This window comes from Engraulis encrasicolus, chromosome 11 (assembly GCF_034702125.1).
Source record: "Engraulis encrasicolus isolate BLACKSEA-1 chromosome 11, IST_EnEncr_1.0, whole genome shotgun sequence".
Classification (NCBI taxonomy): Eukaryota; Metazoa; Chordata; class Actinopteri; order Clupeiformes; family Engraulidae; genus Engraulis; species Engraulis encrasicolus.
Window position 1 is genome coordinate 51,131,163 of NC_085867.1, and position 20,000 is coordinate 51,151,162.

The 20,000-nt window shown below is 43.2% G+C and overlaps 1 protein-coding gene across 2 annotated transcripts in view; it reads right to left on the bottom strand.

Annotated features, from left to right (window-relative positions):
• olfm1b (olfactomedin 1b) overlaps positions 1-20,000 on the bottom strand; it is a 31,656-nt gene that overhangs the window by 11,212 nt on the left and 444 nt on the right. Inside the window, exons 1-4 of one of the 2 annotated variants that reach the window (XM_063211423.1) lie at positions 9,869-10,399; positions 7,622-7,771; positions 5,038-5,193; positions 2,811-3,030 (exon numbers count right to left, since the gene is read on the bottom strand). In XM_063211423.1, coding sequence (XP_063067493.1) covers positions 2,811-3,030; positions 5,038-5,193; positions 7,622-7,771; positions 9,869-10,018 — 676 coding nt within the window. In that variant the 5' untranslated portion in view covers positions 10,019-10,399. Of the gene's footprint in view, positions 1-2,810; positions 3,031-5,037; positions 5,194-7,621; positions 7,772-9,868; positions 10,400-20,000 lie in introns of those variants that run through there. The other variant, XM_063211424.1, reaches the window with a different exon arrangement.

Here is a 20,000-nt window from a genome sequence, read left to right on the forward strand (position 1 = left end):
CCGTAATGTCTTTGTCAATCTATACTTTTTGTACATGCCTATTTAAACAATTATATATACTTTACTTCAAGCACATTGGTTTATCTGTCTGTACTGTATGACTATCAGATTCATTTGCATTTGCTATTTGTAATCTAATTGGTAATCCCACATGAGGCTTTGTTAAGATAGGGTATGTACGTGTGTTGGTGGACAGTAAGGGTGTATGTATGTGTGTAGGTGGACAGTGTATTACTGTAAGATGAACATGTTAAAGTGAGTACAGTGTCTGTAGACTATTATGATCAAGAATATGTAACAAATGGATTAATGGTTAAATATGTGTCTGTTGGTGAGAGTGGTGAGTGAGCAGTGTGTTGAGATATATGTGTGTGTGTGTGTGTGTGTGTGTGTGTGTGTGTGTGTGTGTGTGTGTGTGTGTGTGTGTGTGTGTGTGTGTGTGTGTGTGTGTGTGTGCGTGTGTGTGTGTAGGGGGGTGTCTGTGCTGTAGCTGTAGTCTGTGCTGGACACGGAATTATTTTCCGTGATGGACACACAGAAGTGCTCTCTCTATACTCCAACAGCTCTATGTTTCCACAGTCTTGTGTTTTCTCAGGATTTTTCTAATTTCAAATATTTTTTCTCAAAAAAACATTTCTTACTGACAGGTTAGGGTTAGGGATTGTTTTGGTCTGGGCACAGCTAGTTTTCTTTCATTCATTATATGAATTTGATAGCCAAGCAACCAACTGGAAAAGGTATTTCTCAAAAATATGTCTTTAATGACAGGTTAAGGTTAGGGAATGTTTTGGTCAGGGCACAACTTAAATAACTATAGCATTATTTTGTTTAGGATTAGCATTTGGTATGTATTTTCTAATGATAGAGTTAACACAGTGTTGTGGTAATAGCCTTTAGAAAGCACTTCCGTGTGCCCATCACAGAAAACAATTCCGTATCCAGGAGCACGGAAAACAATTCCGTGTCCACGTGCACGGAATTTTGGCAAATTCTGTGCTCCTGGACACGGATTTCGTGTCCTTAACATCCGTGTCCAGGAGCACAGAATTTTTGGAGATCAGGCTGTGAGTACAGTACAGTTTACACTTGGCCAACTGTTGAATTGACAGTGGACGGTGCACAGTAGAAACAGGTTGTATGAGTAGTAGCGGATCAGTGTGTTAACCCTATCCAAACTGGCCTTTTTCGGCCTTCCTGGGCAACCCCCCCTCATGACTTTTGAACAGAATAGTGTATGGCCACCAAATTTGGAGGAGATGGTCTACAAGCAAATATCTATGAATAACATCATTTTGGAATCATTATTTGGTATTATGAAATAATTATGATGTCATTATCTGACTTTATTGCCCAACATTATGTCACCATAATGTATTTTCCATCAAATGTAGGTAATGCACCTCCATTTTAGTGATTATATGCTTCAGACCACTTGCATGTTCACAAGGTTTTCTGATGCTAATGGAAATGACAGAAAATGTGAAAAATTGCGTCCCAAAATGACATCATAGATATGGGAAAGTGGCTTCAGTTTCTTAACATTGCGGCAAGCAGTAAGTCCTCACGTAGGGCAAGGCACATAAGAACTACAAATATATAGATGTTATTAGTAATAATTATGACATCAGTAATTCTTTTTTATTTATTACCACATGGGCGCCGCCATTTTTATTACCCAGGATCCTTTGCACGCCCAGTTACAGGTTTGAGATAGCAAAACCTATTTTGGTTTGCAATTATGTCAATATGTTATGTCAAAGTTCAAGGCGAAAAGAAGTAAAAACACTAGCTTGAGGGAAATTCTTCTATCATTCTGCCTTAGCAAAATCGGTCATTTTTGGTCAGACAAACCAGTCAGAAAACCATTGCCATGGCAACGGCAGAATGATCATCCTGATCTTTTGGTACTACATTGTAGCCCACTAAATTTTAGAAAATGTCACCAAGTTTCGTAGTCCTAGCGTAATTCATTAAGGAATTATAAAACATCAAAGTTGGTTCGGGCACTTTTAGTCCCTCCCCAGTCTGGAGGATAGGGTTAACATGTACCCAATGATAAGTGGCGAGGGTTTAGATAGAGGAGTGTACTGTAATGTAATATAGCAAAGGCCTGTATGACTAGGAGGCTTTGTGTGGGCAGTGGACAGTGGACAGTTTGCGGCCATGTGCGGTTGGTCTCTCTTCCGCCTATCTAATTTCCACATGCAACTGATCTCTTATGAGCTGAATGAACTGTGTCTCAGTGGAGGGAATACAGTAGTAATGTATGAGTACAATACATGTGAGTGGGCGGTGGGCACTGTGTGGGCAGTGGGTAGCTGCAGTGTTGGATTTCCTGCTCTTACCTAATATCTAGGTATACTATAATAGTATGTGAGATCACAGCCTCTCCTCTAACTAACTGATAGCGGGTATGAGTAGTATGAGCATGTGTGCATGGCATGAGCGGTGGTGTTGGTCTCTGTTCTTATCTAATTCCTGCATGCAGGTTCACAGCCCCCTGTAGTGATTTGGTAGTGGGTATGAGTATTTTATTGAGTAGTATGAGTCTGTGTGTGGGCGGGGGGCAGTGGTAGTCTGTCTTTCTTTGTAATTTCTGCATGCAGGCTTGCAGCCTCTCCTCTGGGTTACTGATAGTGGGTATTACACTGTAGCATGAGTATGTGTGTGGGCCGTGTGCGGCAGTATGGTCTCTCCTCCTCTCCCTAAGTTTGGCATGCCGCCTTGCAGCCTCTCCTCTACGCTACTAGTAGTGGGAATGAGTATGTGTGTGGGCAGTGTGCGGCGGTGTTGGTCTGTCTTCCTCCTACCTAATTTCTGCACGCAGGCGCGCAGCCTCTCCTCTAGGTTATTGACGCGGCTGTGCAGCTCGTCGTAGTCATAGGCCCCCAGCTCCCGCTGCAGCTCGCCCAGCACCCCCGTCAGGTTCTGCACCTCCTCCTTAAACTGCAAAACCAACTTGGCATCCGCCTTGTACTCCTCCAACACCGGTATCAGAGGCCTAAGCTCCGCCATTTTCGTCTTTATGGCCTGTCGAAGGGGGGGGAGTTAAGAATAACACAGAACTCAGGACTCAGGTGATGGTGGTCGTGGGTCAACATCCCTACTCCCCCAAAAAAGGCGCCCAACCACCACCCCAAGGGGAAGCAACTGACCAAAATGAGAAAAGAAAAGTGCAAAAGAAAAAGAACGAAGGCAGGGCTATCTGGACCTAGCACCCTGGCTACTCTACTCTAGCCTACCGCTAGCTTTGCCTAGCCTGTACCTGACACCCCAGTATCGACGAGCTGCTGCAAAGAATTGGGGAAATTCCTTGTGACTTTACAAGTGGTTTTCAACACGTGTGTCTCTGTGAAAGTGGACGTGAGCGTGATTTTTGTTTTGTCTGTGTATGTTGTGCATGTGGTTGTGGGTGTGTCTGTGTGAGTGAGGCAAACCATTGCATCCCGACGTCGGCAGTCATTCATTCTCCATAGGCGAGGACACACTCTCCAGTACACTCAGCAATTTTTTTGGGAAAGCGTTTATTGGTCATCAATGTTTAAAATGCAACATCTGAACGGGTTACATGCTGGTACATGTCACATACAACAAAGTGTTTTTCGCTTAGGTCAACTTTTTAAAATGGAGAATTATATAATATTTATATCATATAGTATAGAGAGAATTACTGAATCGAGGTAACCAAATATGCATAGACAAAAACAAAGGGTAAACCAACAGCAATAAAAGAAATAAAAGTAATAATAATAATAATAGTAATAATAATAATTATAATTATAATAATACTTTTTCAACGCAAAATGCCTGACAACTTGCATGCAGGAAGGGGGATGTGAATGGTTGTTCAGTAGGGGGAAAAAGGGAGGGTGTTTCTATAATGGTGTCTTATTGAATATCAGAAATAGTGAAATAGTCAGCATGACTGGCAGCCCCTTCGGCCAATCATGGGTTAGACCTGCCTCTTCTCTGTCCTCTGGCCCTCCTACGTACGTATCTCACTCTTTAAGTTAGCCCTGCAAGCAAGAAAACCACACACTCGTCACATGGTCTAACTCACTAGCCTGTCTAGCACACACATGCACCCACACACTCGCTCCATATATAGACTTGCGTAACTCACAGACATACACACACACACACTCACACAAGTTCCAAAAAATGTTACACATTAAGAGCATGCATTGTGACCATGCATTGGGTTTTGTGTGTGTGACATTATGGGGTGTTGTTGCTACTATGGGGATCTTACTTTTTAATTTTCGTCTTTCTTTTCTTTTAAAATGAACTTGTGTCTTTCTTACTCCACAGTTATCTTGCCTGTTCAATGATGCAATGGCTGGTAAAACTGATCTAAATGTCTCTTGGCTGATAGAGGGAGACACATTGGCGGAGTGGAAAGTTTGGACGTGTTTGAAATGCATATGAGTGTGCCTGCCCAGAGCACACTGCAGAGGCAATGTAGGGCGGAATTAACTGGGCTCATTTGTCTAGATAGACATAGAGTATATAGTCAGTCAGTGATTGAGCAGAATGTTGCATGTACATTTGTGTGGGAGTGGGATGACTATCCATGCCATGTATACACCACCGACATACAGCGTGTGTATGGTCGTCTGTATCTGGCAACACCAGACAAGAATGAACTAACTACCATCTACAGTGCATATGTGTATGTATTTGTGTGTACTCACTAGAGATGCACCGGATCCAAGATCCGGTTCCGGATCCGGCAGGATAATAGGGTTTTTCACAGGATCCGGATCCGGTTCCAGGATCCAGGATCCGGTAGCCGAGGCTTTTCAGTCAAAATAGTTTGAGCCACCGTGATAAAAAGGGCCCACGTGGGCGAGTAGGCTATGTGTTTCAACTCTTTCATAGGATCTGGTATCCGGTTCCGGATCCGGCAGGATCTTAAGCAGTGGATCCGGTATCCGGCAGGATCCTAAAAATCAGGATCCGGTGCATCTCTAGTACTCACAAACCCAAAGCATGCCCGTGTGAGTATATGCGTGTGTACGAGTGTGGAGTGTGTACCTTGTATTGCTTGGCGATGTTCTGCTTGTGGTTCTCCTCCACCTGTTTGAACTTGGTCTCCAGACCTCGCAGCTGGTCCTCCATCTTCACCACGTACTGCAGGTCCCGCTGCGTCCGCTGGTCCAGGACCTGGATGGACTGGGTCATGTTCTGCACCTGTGGTGGCCAGAGGACAGGAGACCAGAGGACAGGGGGTTTAACGTGTGTGTGTGTGTGTGTGTGTGTGTGTGTGTGTGTGTGTGTGTGTGTGTGTGTGTGTGTGTGTGTGTGTGTGTGTGTGTGTGTGTGTGTGTGTGTGTGTGTGTGTGTGTCCTGTCCAAGTGTTTAGTGTGTATACATGTGCTTTGCTTTTTATTCCGATACTTAATCTAAGCATGATGAATATTTCCAAACGCCCACTACGCAAGACAGCATGTGTTTGCATGCCTGCATGTGTATTTTTGCCCACTTCCTCCACTCATTAACCATTTTCAATAGTGTAAGGAACGTCTCAAGAGGCTGAAGTTGAGCACGGTTAAGTTCAAGCTGATGTGAGGGGGTGTGAAGCAAGAGGTAGGTTGCCATAATGTTATACAGTACAGTACAATGTGCAGTACAGTACAATGCACCACACTGTAACGATTCCAAGCTCTGAACCAACTGTATGTAAAAAGAACACGCTCTACATATGAAGATCTTTTCACTCATGTTTAACTTATTATTAGTGATAGGCAGCATGTTACTGTATATGTGAGCCATTTATCGTTCAAGTGGGTTCTGAGAAGTATTCACAGTGCATAACTGCAAATAATGACAACTTTTTAGTGCAAATATTGACTGTGCCTTTGCAGCTGTTGTTTGTTCATAAGTGCGTGAGTAAACACACCTGGGAGTTGGTGTCAGGCTAGGTGACCGCATGGAGCCTCGTGCCCTCTCTTGATGGGGGGGGTTCTGCTGTTTAAGTTGCACGGCGCAGTAAGGCGAGCGCACAGGGCTGCATTATTCATGAGTTATTAAAATTCAAATCCTGGACCCAAATTATGCTGATCCTACCTATCTACAACACAATCAAGTTCACTTTCCATCTCTTTAGCTCTTTGCTGCCCTTATTGCCCCGTTTTACATCTGCAGCCATCTGTGTTTTTTCTTGCTATATCTCCCCATCCTCTCTTTACTGTTGTCTGTCTCTCTACTCTGCTCTTTCTCTCTCTTTCTCTCTCTCTCTCTCTTTCCTGCTCTCTCTCTCTCTCCCCCCCCCCCTCTCTCTCTCTCTCTCTCTGTCCTTCCTCCGCCCTGCCATTTCCTTCTAACAGTATGCCTCTCTGACATCATGGGGTTGTTTTGGCAAGATTTATGGTTTTCCCAAGATGCCCTTCCATGTTTCAAGGGAACTCATTAGTATCATGGTGTGTGTGTGTGTGTGTGTCTGCGTGTGTATGAGATCACAGAGCATCACTAAATGGGCCTCTCAGGTGAGAGTGGCCCTCGGCTCGGGTCAGAGGTCGTTAGTTGGTATGGAGCTGACTTGGTCGTCATGGTAACTACCTCTTGGGGTTTCCTCCCGACATGTGCAGGTGGATTAATGCCAATGGGGCAGTTGGAGTCTGCTGTGTGTGTGTTTGTCTATATGTACATGATGATGGAAGGGAGAAAATGAAAAGGTGATGATAATGACTGCAAGGATATACGATACTAAACGGACAATCGTCCAGTGTTAATTTAACACTTCGAGAGTAGATCCATTTTGTAAAGGCAACACTCATGTGGAAGCTTAAATGTGCTTCAACATATTCTGTTGCAAGAGTGGGAGATGTTACATTAGCCTCAGCCTACTCATATTCCTATGACACACAACATGTAATGTTCAAGTTATGTTGCTCCATATCAATGATGTATGTGGGCCAAGTGTAATACACATTTGAAATGATATTGCGGGCTGAATAAAATGACCCCGCAGGCCAACTTTGGCCCCTGAGTTTGACATTCCTGCTCTAAGTGGTGAATAAATACTGTTAAATGTACATTATATCTCTCTGCGGTGTAAAATATATGCATGCACCTCTGTGTGTTGACTTGATGTGCTCTTTCCATGCTCGTTTGCGGCTTTGAGTGGGATGTGTGTGTGGTGGGGTGGGGGTGGGGGGGGGGGGGGTTAGGGGTCACCAGTGGTTGCCATGGATACTAGGGGTGGTACAGTTCACAAAATTCACGGTTCGGTTCATATCACGGTGTCAAGGTCACGGTTTTCGGTTCTCTACGGTTCTTTTTTTTAGTTCATGATAAATGATGCACTGGGAATATTAAACAATATTTATATAACTGCAGTTATAAAGTGATGTATAGGCTTATAATAGGCTTATTGTATAGGCTCATAATGTGAAAATGGTGTGATTTTAATTGTGTCATCCTCTGATTGGTCTTATACGCTAATGTTTTAATCAGAGAGACTGGATAAGATACTCCTAGAATGTCTGTTTTACATATTTTTCTGGGCAGTAAATGAATTGCGGTTTGCGACGGATTGCACGGTTCGGTTCGGTATGTGTGTGAATTGTACGGTTTCGGTTTTCGGTGCGGTTTGTGCCATCCCTAATGGATACTGTACCTTCTCCAGGAGCTGGCGGAGCTGCTTGGTGCGGGCGTCTCTGGAGCACATGGTCTGCTGCGGCGCCACCACCGTACACACGCACCGGCCCTCGCTGTCCTGGGCTGAGCTGTACACCTGCCACGACTCCTCCGGGTTGGCTGGCAACACCTGGGGAGAGACAGACGAGGCAAACGGAGGGAAGGAAGGAAGGACAGAAAGAAAGCAATAATTAGAGTGAGATAGGCAAAGAGAAAGGCAGCTAGAGTAAAGGAATGGAAAACAGAAGAAGGAGGACGGACAAACAAGACAGAAAGATCGATAATTGTGAGATAGACAAGAGACAAAAGAGACAAAAGAAGGCAAGAGTGAAGAAAAAATTGAAAAGGTACTGTAGAAATGGAGTGAAATCAAGGACGTCATTGAGTGAAACACATTGTAATGTAGAAATGAGATCAGATTGAGAGATGAAAGTAGACATGAAAAAAACAAAGAAAGAAGTGCAACTATAGCCCACACAGATTTAGTGGTGTGAATGAAATGAATGAATGAAATATTGAATTAAATATTTGACATTTGTTAGGGACCATATGGTTACAGGGCCATACTTGTCACTGAATATCCATTATGTCCTATAAAGGGATGCGTAACCCAAATACTCCCAATAGTTCCCTTTTATGTCGTGTCTTACGTAACACACTTTCACACAGCGATGGAAGATTAGCCGAAGCTCCATATGGACGTGCAAAAATATTAGACTCCACCCCCCACGATTTCTCCTCCCACAACTGACTAATCAAGCATTACAACTTCACAGCCCTTTTATGGCAAACGCAACCTATCTCAACTCTGCAGCACCCACTCCTCTGGCGCTGGAATCACATTACTGCCTGTAATTGTATCATCAGCTCCAACGCTAAAGTATGGGCATGGGCAAGATGCATTTGGCATGATGCTAGTTAGATCGCTCTATAACCTCTATATTCAATAACTGGGACAAAACGGGGGGGGGGGGGGGGGGGGGGGGGGGGGGGGGGGGGGGTGGGGAGAGAAATATTTTCCCAATCAAACATGGAAAGTATTTGTACTCTTTGGTGTCCACTCCATTGACACATTTTGAGATGGAAAGATGAAATAGTATGCGAAAAGGAATAAGTATATGTGAGAAAGGCAGGAGAGAGGGGGTGGTAGTTCATCATGAGCAGACTATCCTGATAGCAGATTACAGACCCAGACACCAGGATGGACCTCCTACAAATCTCCACAATTAGTGAGCAGTGAACCCCATCCTCTTTGACTCAGAGGATACATGGATGTGTGTGGGGGGTGGGGACTGCTTTGCAGGTGGTAATGATGGACGGAAAATCCACTACAGATATGAATCTCTATTTTTATAGAAAATTATTCAATTACCTATCCTCCAGGTCTTGTTCATCGACCAGGTTTGTAAAATCTGAGGTTACTTTGTCTTTTTTTACCCATTGCAATCACATATTATTGTAAGTCGCCCTCTAAGCCTCATCGAGTTTGGTTTGGTCCTATTTAAATGCGATGCAAAATTCAATGTTATAAGACGGGATTTATTGAAAACGGCTTTATCTATGCCCGTAAGCACCCATGGCTTAAGATAATGCCTCCAATGTTCTTTGTCCTGTTGCGATTCCACACTGCGCTGATAGAAGAAAAAAAATCTCCAGTACAGCTTACGCTACAACAACGACCGTGGAGGAAAGACAAATCAGTATTTTTTTGTCATTTAATGACCTTGAGTATGACTTTAAAATATACTTCTTCTCATAAGTATTCACACGACATCTCCATTCAGTGAATGAAATAACAGTGTTATTTTGCAGCCAAAAAAGCTCTACCGATGCCTTCTCATTCACACTTCCCGTTATCACTGGAAAATCTGCCAGTATGATTATCAGGGTGCCCCATCCCCATTATTCCTGCTCGTACCCCGCCTCTCCAGAGAAGATACTGTAAGCTCTCCCCTATCGCTGAAAGCAGCAACAATTCAATATCACTCTATCACGTCAGTGAAACAATCTGGCAAGTCTCCATCTAAAAGCGAACACTCCAGTCACTAATTCTAGACAAAATCGTTCAATTTTAGGGAAATAAAGCAAAACTAATAAAAAAATGCCCGCATTGCATGCAGCAAGTGTGTCTTCTTGTACTAGGTTAATATGGAACTGTATGGAAATGCAGACCAAGTTCAGAGTGACAGAATCTAGCGGGCAAACAGTTGAAGCCCGACGCACTTACTCCAGTACTCCTGTCCGGATAGCCTCCCTGTGCCGCGGTGAGCTTGGTGGTATTGAGCCCCACTAGGGAAGGCAGCGTTTGGGACATCCAGTTGGTGATCATAGCCATGGTGCTGAGCACAACTCCAATCTTCAGCAAAGGCACCGACATGATTTCTGATCTACAGCGCTATGATTTACCAACTTAAAGCCTTCATTCCACGGACTCTAACGGGGAAGAGAGGGGATAGACCCCGGTGTCTGGAGCAGCCTGATGCATTATCTCCTGCACTCTCCCCGGTTCGTGAAAGCTCTCCTGCCGCAACATTTCTGCCCGGTAGACGAAGGAGGGTTCACAGATGTCAGACAGAAACCCGAAGAATTAAGACGAACGTGGAAGGCGATTAAAAGGTCAAGGTGGGATGACCAGCGACGCCGAGGTCTCCTGATTCCAAAGTCTCTGCGATGCACACCAGATGCAAGATTTCCTTTTTTGTGCACGGGCGCCCTCAATAGCTGGTCTTAAAACTAAATGGCAAAGACTGCGTGCACATGGACAGCTCGAGCTTACGAAAGATAAGTGAGCGGGTGGCGTCACGCAGGGTCTATATAGAGGGGTGTGCGCGCGATGTGATGTCAGGTTATGTCTGAGCGGGAGACTACCGCCCCTATCTGCGCATCACACTGTGCCTCCCCCCTCTCACACACGCACAGAGTTCGCCTCACTGCCCTAACAAACACTCAAAACAGGGCGGTTGCCTCCTCCCCCCCCCCCCCGCCACCCCAGTGCGCTCCCAGGAGGATGGCAGACGTGCTGCTTGCCGAAGGTCGTGCACTTGGCGTGGTCAGATGCTCGAGCGCTTAATTATCCCTGTAGCAACCCAATGTAAGTAGGCTGCCGGATGTGAGTGCCCGGATATCCGCCCGAGTATTTACGTCTATTTTACCTCAGCTACTCGATTTCGGTCGTGTATTTACGACAGTTTAACCTCAGCTACTTGATTTTGGTCCGATTTGAGTCTGACTGAAGATGGCAGGGACATGGGTGCCGTGCGTAAAGAGCCCACAGCACATCGCCGATTCAGCGACACCAGAGAGTTCCTTGATCTCCCAATCAAAAGTGGCCCGTGACCAATAATAATAAAAAAATGAAATTATAACTTAAAACCTTATTGATTTGGGTGTGAAAATTAAACTGTCTCAACCGGGGCACCTACTTGATTTGGGTGTGAAAGTTAAACCGTCTCAACAGAGAATCCATGAAAAGATAACGGTGTTACTTTCTCGTCAGCATTCTTTTGTTTTTATTATCCAGGAGGACTGAGCTGAAAATTGCAGCAGTCACCTTGCACAGTTCTTGCTGCTCTGAACGTGCGTGTCTAAGCGAATCATCCTGCACATTCGCAATGTTAAATGAAAATGTTTGCACGAGACTATAAAATTGATGCACTGTCACAGGCAATGGAATAGGCCGTTTCGGAAGGCATTAAAGTCACGAGTTTACTAAATGTATCTAAATGTATCTACTCGGGAAGTTTCTGAGTTCTAGCCTTCTAGCCTTCTCCCCACGGAGTTTAGAAAACAGATATGCCGCCTATTGTGTAGCCTAGTTATTATTTGGTGGTGCAAAAACAAGACGCGAAACCATGCCGCATATTGTGCCGTTATTGTGATGCCGAAACAACAAAGCCAGATTGGTGACTATAGCCTGCCTAGTACATTTGAAGAGTTCAGATGCAAAACCCCCTAACTGCATTTCTGAAGACCTGCACTTTTATATTTTTAGAGAAACCTGTTGTTGGTTTGGTTTACATTCATGTACTTGATAATACATATTAAAGTTATATTACATGAATAAAATTTTTAAAATGGCAATTTTGATAGCTTTGTATTAAATAAAAATGAATTACGATTATTTTCTGAAATGGCACTTAGAGGGTTTTGCATCTGAACTCTTCATTTAGACATAGCCTACTCATTTGATTGTCCTATGTACATTTAAAAGTGTCAGTGAGTGCAGAATTAAACTGGGCGCTGAATATAATTATTGGAGCCCTCCGTGTCTGGATATTGTACAGTCAGATGCGCGCGCGCACAACTTATTTCTGTATTAGGCTATATGAAAATATAATAAAACGGTCACAACATCAGAGGACCTTCGTGGTGGAGGATACTTGCGGCGGGGGCCGGACAATCTTAATATTATTGAAGGGACAGACCATGCACGACACTTACCGGTCTAAATGTAGCACTCAGAAAGTCTGAGTTATGCCGCATATTGTGCAGATTATTTGGTGATGCCAAACAACACGTGAAACCTGGCACATAGGAGACTAGAGCCTAGTACATTTAGACATAGCCTATTCATTTGATTGTGCTATGTAAACTTAAAAGTGTCAGTAAAGAATCAAACGGGGCGCTGAAATATTGGAGCCAGTAACCAGTCTGGTGGATATTATGCAGATGTGTTTGCGCGCGCACAACTAATTTCTCCCATCTCTGCTCATCAAGCCCCCGATCTCCAAAAAGACACGAGCACTCAGGATAACTGTTTACACGAGCTGTTTAAATAATGTGATGCACGTTCTTCATGACATGGCATGGTTTCGCCATGAATTGACTGCATTCGCACATATCGTTAAAACATCCATGATGGAATTGTCACTCTTAATGTGCAAGTATTAGATATGAAAAAAAATATCCTAAAACGGTCACAACACCAGAGGACCCGTGGTGGTGTGGTGGATATTTGCGGCGGGGACCGAGGCCGAGTTGTTACTGTAGGCTACAATTATAGAAGGGACAGTCAGGCGACACAACGCGACTCACATCGGGTAGCTGTGGTACCGCAAAGCATTCCTGATGGTGGAAATGAATGCAAATGTATGCAAATACTCGGGCGGATATCCGGGCACTCACATTCGGCAGCCTACTTACATTGGGTTGCTACAATCCCTTTGCAGGTGACATTTTCCAGTGCCCCCCCGCGGTTAGTGGTCTGTTGGTTTCCAGGAATAGTAACTCACTTGATGTTAATTTAATGATGGCCCCCACAAACCTGTATCCCATTATGCTTTAATAAAGACTTTCTGTTTGCCCTGCGCTGCATTGCCAATGACACCCGGGGTACAGAAAAACAACAAACTAGGAACAAGCTGTGATAATTTACTACGAAATGTAGAATCAGTTAACCAAGGAAGGACAAAATCTGAGCAGACTATGCTTTAAAGCACTGAGATGGGTAAAGACGGGTTGGTTTAAAAGATCCCGGGTGCGCTCTGCTCTGGCGCGCCAGCTTTATACACGGTTGAAGCTCGGACAGCAAAAGAGCATCGCGTGTTAAAAAGGACAAGAGCGCCATCAGGTCGACACATTTGGTACTGTCTGTTCCTGACACTACTACGAGCTCAGTGAAACTGTAGCTGACCAAATGCCCACCTGGATGCCTGACTTCTTTAGCAGACAGCCGAATCAAAGACATTGATTTGTTCACTCCTGAAAAGGAGTATATAAGTGGAAACCGCAGATGCATCATCGTTTGTCAACGGGCTAAGTAGTTCACCGTGCTTACGTAGCCTACAGTATATGGACACGGTCCAGCATTCAACAAAACCTAATGTATGTACACATGCGCAGTCAGTCTGTTAAAATATGCAAATATGGTATGAAAAAGCCATGGAGGAATTATAAACCACTGAGGCGTACAGTGTACCAAGTCATCTTGAGCAGTCGAGCTGTAGCCCTCTGGCATATCAGTTGTGAGCATCACATTTGAATACAGACTTCAGTACATCTGGTTGCTTTAATTACTGCTTGCATTTTAGTTGAGACTGCAGAATAAACCCCACTATGGTTTTGATAGTTTGGATTGAATGGGATGATCTAGAAGGTATACATTTTGACACTGTAGTATCACATAAATGCAGCATGTTAAACTACACAGAGGTGTTACTTATTTTCAAACAGCTTTTGTTAATATGAGACAAATGTTTTGTTACAGGCATATGCATTTACATGGATTTCAAACAGCCGATTGCCTCATGCAAATATTCCTAGGATAAGTTTCCATTTGTAATCTGGTGTCAAAAACACACCAGAAAATCGGGGCACCTGCTGTTGCTTCAAGCATTTTCTACTGTTGAATAAAACATTATACAGAAAAAAACTATCAGAAACCAAATAGGTAGCATATTGATATCCAGGAGTTTCTTTCTTTCCCAAGTCTGCGTCTTTAGGGCTGGTGTTTGTCAGAGAGAGAGAGAGAGAGAGAGAGAGAGAGAGAGAGAGAGAGAGAGAGAGAGAGAGAGAGAGAGAGAAAGAGAGAGAGACTTCAATGTGTCTTGTGCTGTTTCCAACTGTGAACAGTGGAGGGAACTGTGCGCCCCCAATACTTCAGTTGTGCAACTACAGCCATACAGAGCCAATCCCACTGTTTTCCAAAACAGTAAACGGCCAGGGCCGTATTAACACACAGGCTTGATATGACTGCAGCCTAGGGACCCCCACCTGTCAGGGGGCCCATGATTGGCCAAAAGTGAAAAATGTAAGAATTATCACAGGACGCAATATTGACAAAATCATGTGTCATGTTGAGTACAGTCAAAAGACATGTTATCCTTAATTCCTATCTTGTAATTATGACACTGTCTATGTACATTTTTCAAGAAATGTGCCTTTCCAGGGGCCCACAGCAACCTGTATCCTAGGGGCCCCAGACCATCTTAATCTGGCCCTGTAAACGGCATAACTGAGTCTGTCTACTGTATACACTTTCATATTGAGAATTACTGATAAAGCAATCCCCTTTAACACATATTTCCATACGTGCTATAACATAAACAGCATATAAATATAATATAAAACATATAATTCCAGCAAACCAAAGGTAAACAGTCCTGTAGTGGGTTTTCACAATATATGACAGTATCCAGGCATTAGGGTCTTTGAGCATCTGTTGCTGGCAAACATTTGACTCGTGTGTTTGCGTTTTCATTGGTCTATTATTTTGATTCACTGCTTTGTGTTTTGGGCTGCCCCAAATATTCAACTGTTCTTCTATTGTAGCAGACCTACAGTATCTTTGCTATTCTAGACCTTTTTAATTCTGCCAAAGGGAGTCTTTCTCAATCTCCATCCACACCAGCCTGCCTAGATGGTCCCTGTCAGTGTCCACGAGCCTTTTATTCTCTGCTTAGCTCCTCTTGCAGGCAATCTCACCTGTCTCTTTGTCTCACTGCCTTTGCCATCGTCTCTTCTTTTCACCCTGACAGGGTGGCCGCCTACACTGTGCCTGATTGTGCAAATGGCTGCCATGTGGAGGAGTGCAGGGCCTGGCTATAGATACCCATATTCACATCACCCTCGTCTGGCTGGCTGCTGGGTCAACTCATGTGGAAGATTTGACCCCTCCCTCTCTCTCTCTCTCTCTCTCTCTGGCTGTTGTTATAAAAAGAGACCCTGGTAATGACTGTTCAGCGCATACCAATATTTCAAAGCAGCAAAATGCATTAAAATATCTCAATGCTGTTTCTGGTTGTGGGTCTGGTGGTTACAACATACATGCATCTTTATAGATGGAAGCTGCATATATATAGGATAGACTATTTAGCACACGAAACACAAGAGCCTTACATTAAAAAAGCAGCTCCCTTTGAAATTTGTAGAGATAATTATGCACCTGCCATACTCAGCGTACGATAGATTTATGTCTGTTGCACATATTTAATTAACTTGTAATGTATGGAGCTATAAAGAGGATATAAGAGGAGATTGACTCCATTTAAGCCTATAAATCTGTTATCGCTTGACCTCGGGCCGACATTAGCTCAGGCTCCAGCTCCATATCCACTAAGCAGTGCTCTGTTATTTCAATATTCAAACAACTTTTAATATTAATGTGCGCATGGGCTGTGAGAAATGGCCCTTCGTCTGAGTGAATCTTTGAGGCCATTTTTCACTTTTGATGATATTTAATGCATCTTTGGAAATATTACTGAAAATGGGTGTGGACACAACTTCAGCATTCATCTCTTAAGAGAAATGGCAATACATGACACGAATACTGATGCAGTAACATTGACATTGAGACTATAAATGTATATTCCTTTTAAAATAACACAGCAAAGACAAGTAAGACAAATTACTGTCACTTTAAAATCACCCCACTCCATGGTTTTAGATAGGGAAATATCCTTTTTTGACAAACTCTCCCCTGTTTTCTCACTCCCTCCTGCTCTCTCCTGGGCAAAATAAATAAAGCCTGGCCAGTCAATCAGATGACCGCAGGCCTGTCTCCCCCTCTCCTGCAGAATGGGATTGATTGCAGAGGCAATTTGCATAGCAAACACATCTTTACTTTAACATCACACACACACACCGTACCACAGACACACACACACACACACACACACACACACACACACACACACACACACACACACACACACACACACACACACACACACACACACACACACACACACCTCTTTTTTTAAAACTCTGCACGATTCAGACTTTGGTCTGTCCAAACATAATGACAGAATCTTTTATGAGATTCTAGGCTGAATACCAGTACAATTTTCTCTTTTGCAAATATATGTTCTGGAAATGTATTCAATGACTGCAATTTATGCATTGTGTGTACGTATGTGTTTGTGTGTGCGTGTGTGTGTGTGTGTGTGTGTGTGTGTGTGGGGGGGGTGGTCATGTGTGGGTGTATCTCTCCATATAACTGCATATATCTGCATGTGTATGTGTACACAGAGATGGACAGATGTGTTTCTGCTGTTCTGAACAGCTGCTTCTTGTCAGTTCAAACTGAGCAAAGACAACCACAGAGACATGCAGGAGTTGCATTCAACCTAGTTTCACTCATTCAACTTGACATCTCCGCCGCCAAAGACCTTGAGAGTAATGGGAGTCTCTAATTGGATGGCCTGCTGCAAAAAGATAGTGTAGTCAGTGGATAAGATGCCATGCTATTCAGAGACTTTCACTAGCTATTCAAGGCTGTAATCATAGTGTAGAGTAGAGAAGTGTGTAGTGTACTGTTGAGAAGTGAAGCATGGTGTAGTAGTGGTGTCCGCGTGGCACTCCATCTCTGCACATAGACTACAAATGGATGCAGCAAGGCGAGTTCCAGACCAACGGTGTGAAATATCACATTCTGGACTGGGCCACAGCAGAACAATGAGAGAATCTGGTGAGGTGAGACTGAAGGTGCACTGAAGGCTCAGTTCTGCAGCATGGTCATGAATAAGACCTATACTGTATATGGATGTGGAATACTGAGTTTTTCATGAATTTGTGACTACTTTTGTAGGGTGTAGATTTGGTCACAATATTTTTGAAGACAGAACCATTGATCAAAATTTCAAATATTACCAATGACTGTAAACTGGCAATGTAACATCTATGTATGTGTTAAGTTTGCATGGGAAAAACATTCTAGGGACTGAGTTCATTTGAAAATCGGTACGAGCACATCCCTAGAGACTGAGCTACGTAGTTTGAAAATTGGTGAGAGCACATCCCTACCATCCCAGCACTCTTTTGAAATGTACATGGTGATAAATGAATGGTATTCGGCACCAATACAAAAGCCTTGGGCATGTGTTGGTGTGGGTCTGCCTGCCAATCCAGGCTCTTTGTCTCAGGCAGAGAGGGCAAAGGTCATACTGCTGTTGGGAGCCGAAAACCTTGGAGATGAGAAATAATGCTCTAAAACGGGAGGTGGTGGGTGTCTTTTTTATCTGAGGAAGAGGACAGGAAAAAGCCAAAAGAAATGAAAAGTGTGGAAAGTGGAAGGAGAAGAAAGAAAAAGCTATAAGATGAGAAGAACAAAGAGCAGGAAGCTGGTGAGGAAAGTAGAATCTGGAGAGTTAGGGGGCTGAACCATAATAACTGCTGACGACTGTCAGAACTACAGAAGTGGCAAAGAGTGGAATGCATGACTTTCAGAACTAACTTTAGTGAGTAGAAGAACTACACTTTTTCTCCAATTATTCAGATAACATGAAGATGCTGATTAGCACAAACAACTCAGCAACCTAGCCCTGATGAAGGCCAATATTGTTGGAACGCACACCCCCATGTGCTTTTAAACAGTTTCTGACACATGATACAAAAGGTTTTTATTTTGTCAAATATCTGTTAGCATCTCTGCTAACTCCTTTTCTTCTTTTTTAGCTCAGCAACGGTTTTGTTGGATCTAGACTCAAATCACATGCAGTATGTCATTAGGTGAAGCTAATGTATGACAGGACACATAGCAGTCCTCAAGGAGTATACAAGTGTGAACACTGCAATGTCAATACCACCAATTTTATGCACACCACTTTGTTCTTCTAATCATGAAATTGTTTTTCCTTTTCATATAGCAGTAGATTCTGGGATCATATAGTCAGTTTGGTTTCTGAGCGATATTATGATTCAGAATTGAATTACGTATTGTGGGGGCACTCCAGGTCAACAACCATGATATGCAAAATGAAGACATATAAACAAAATCCCTCTGTTTTGTATTTCAAACAAAACCATTGAGGTTTTAATTGTGTCAGACTTGTTTCAGATTACATTAGTCATGTATTACATAAGATAATAGTTTGTGTGTATACTGTACAAACCTATACAAATCCAAGAAAATACAACTGGATATTAACAGTGACTTAAGCGTTCAATGCCTCTACAGACATACACAACTACTACATATTGCTGTGAACAGCCAAGAGGTAGCAACTTTTAGGTAAGGTTTCCAAATTACCACATCCAAATTAATAGACCTATTAAATTGTTGATCTAAGATCCCTAACTAATTAAACTGGTCCCCAAGGCACAGTAAAGCTACCTTGTTGTTGCAGCGACAAACTTTAAATTACAGACTGCTGACACATATTTGCATGTAAGTGCTAGGTTGACAATCTTTTATAGTTGGGATAATGTCAATGTTGAAAATAAAATAAATAATTTAATGTGTGCTACACTTGAAAGTATAAAACTCCTTCTCAATTTACGGAGGTTTGTTGACAGTAAACACAGCTTCAGCTTTTCCTGTCATCTGCCCTGATTGGGTGGAAACTCAGATGCCTTTGATGAGAGCTTTTTGAAATCCCAGTATCGTTCAAGCGCGTATTCCGCGTGCGTAACCGCGCGCGCCAAAGTCACGTAGTGTTCAGATTTTAATAAGGAACGTCTTTTTGATGACGACCACAACACTCCGAAGGCCTACACGTGATGACTGCTTGAACAATTGTAGGAATGGCCCTCATTGTGGCAGTTATCACGATGTATCATATCATTTTCACCCAAACGTTTGACATTGCACCGCACGTGGGTAACATTTGGACTTGTTAGCCGTTAGATTTCCAGATCACCTCACTAAACTTCAACCACGCATTAGTTATTTACATAAGTTAATAGCCTACCTGCTCTTAAACAAAATCGTATCAACGTACAGAGCAGTTTTTGTTTGATGTAGGTCTTCTTATCATGACAACATAGCCTACTCTTGAGCGAACTACAGTAGGCTATTAAACCAATAATCCAGAACGCGCCAGGGAACCAACCGTGAAAGATTCAAAATACTTAATTGCTGTTGAGAGAACTCAAATGAGATTTGCTTCTACAGGAATATTAGAGATGACCTGGGAACAGGTCATACGTTACCAATAAAGGGGCTTTGAGTAGACAGACTATCTGGAATAATTTGAGTAGTCACACAGCACACATTGCCTACCTCTGTACTTTTATGGGGAAGAACATGGCTCGTGTGGTGAAGATAAACGTACAATAACACTTTCGGGTTGCATATTTCACCTAGGGTATCTTATGGATATATTTCACTGAAGAAATTAACCTCTACATGGAACTTGTGGCAACATTTTGAAAAGACATCACTGAAACAATACGACTGTTCAACATTAAGCGATGAAGTGAGCAGTGTTCCCAGACTGAAAGCCCTTCTTCGATTGTGCGGTTAAAGTGACGGAGCCGGAGCTCTACACACTGTCATGCACATTGGAGTGCTATCCACCTCCCCGGCATGTAATCCCGACATTAATCCGTTAAATCACGGTATCCAGTTAATTCGCTACAGCCACCTATCATAAACCTTGTCACTTCAATCTGTGAGTAATCTGAAGCCAATTTGCGAGGCT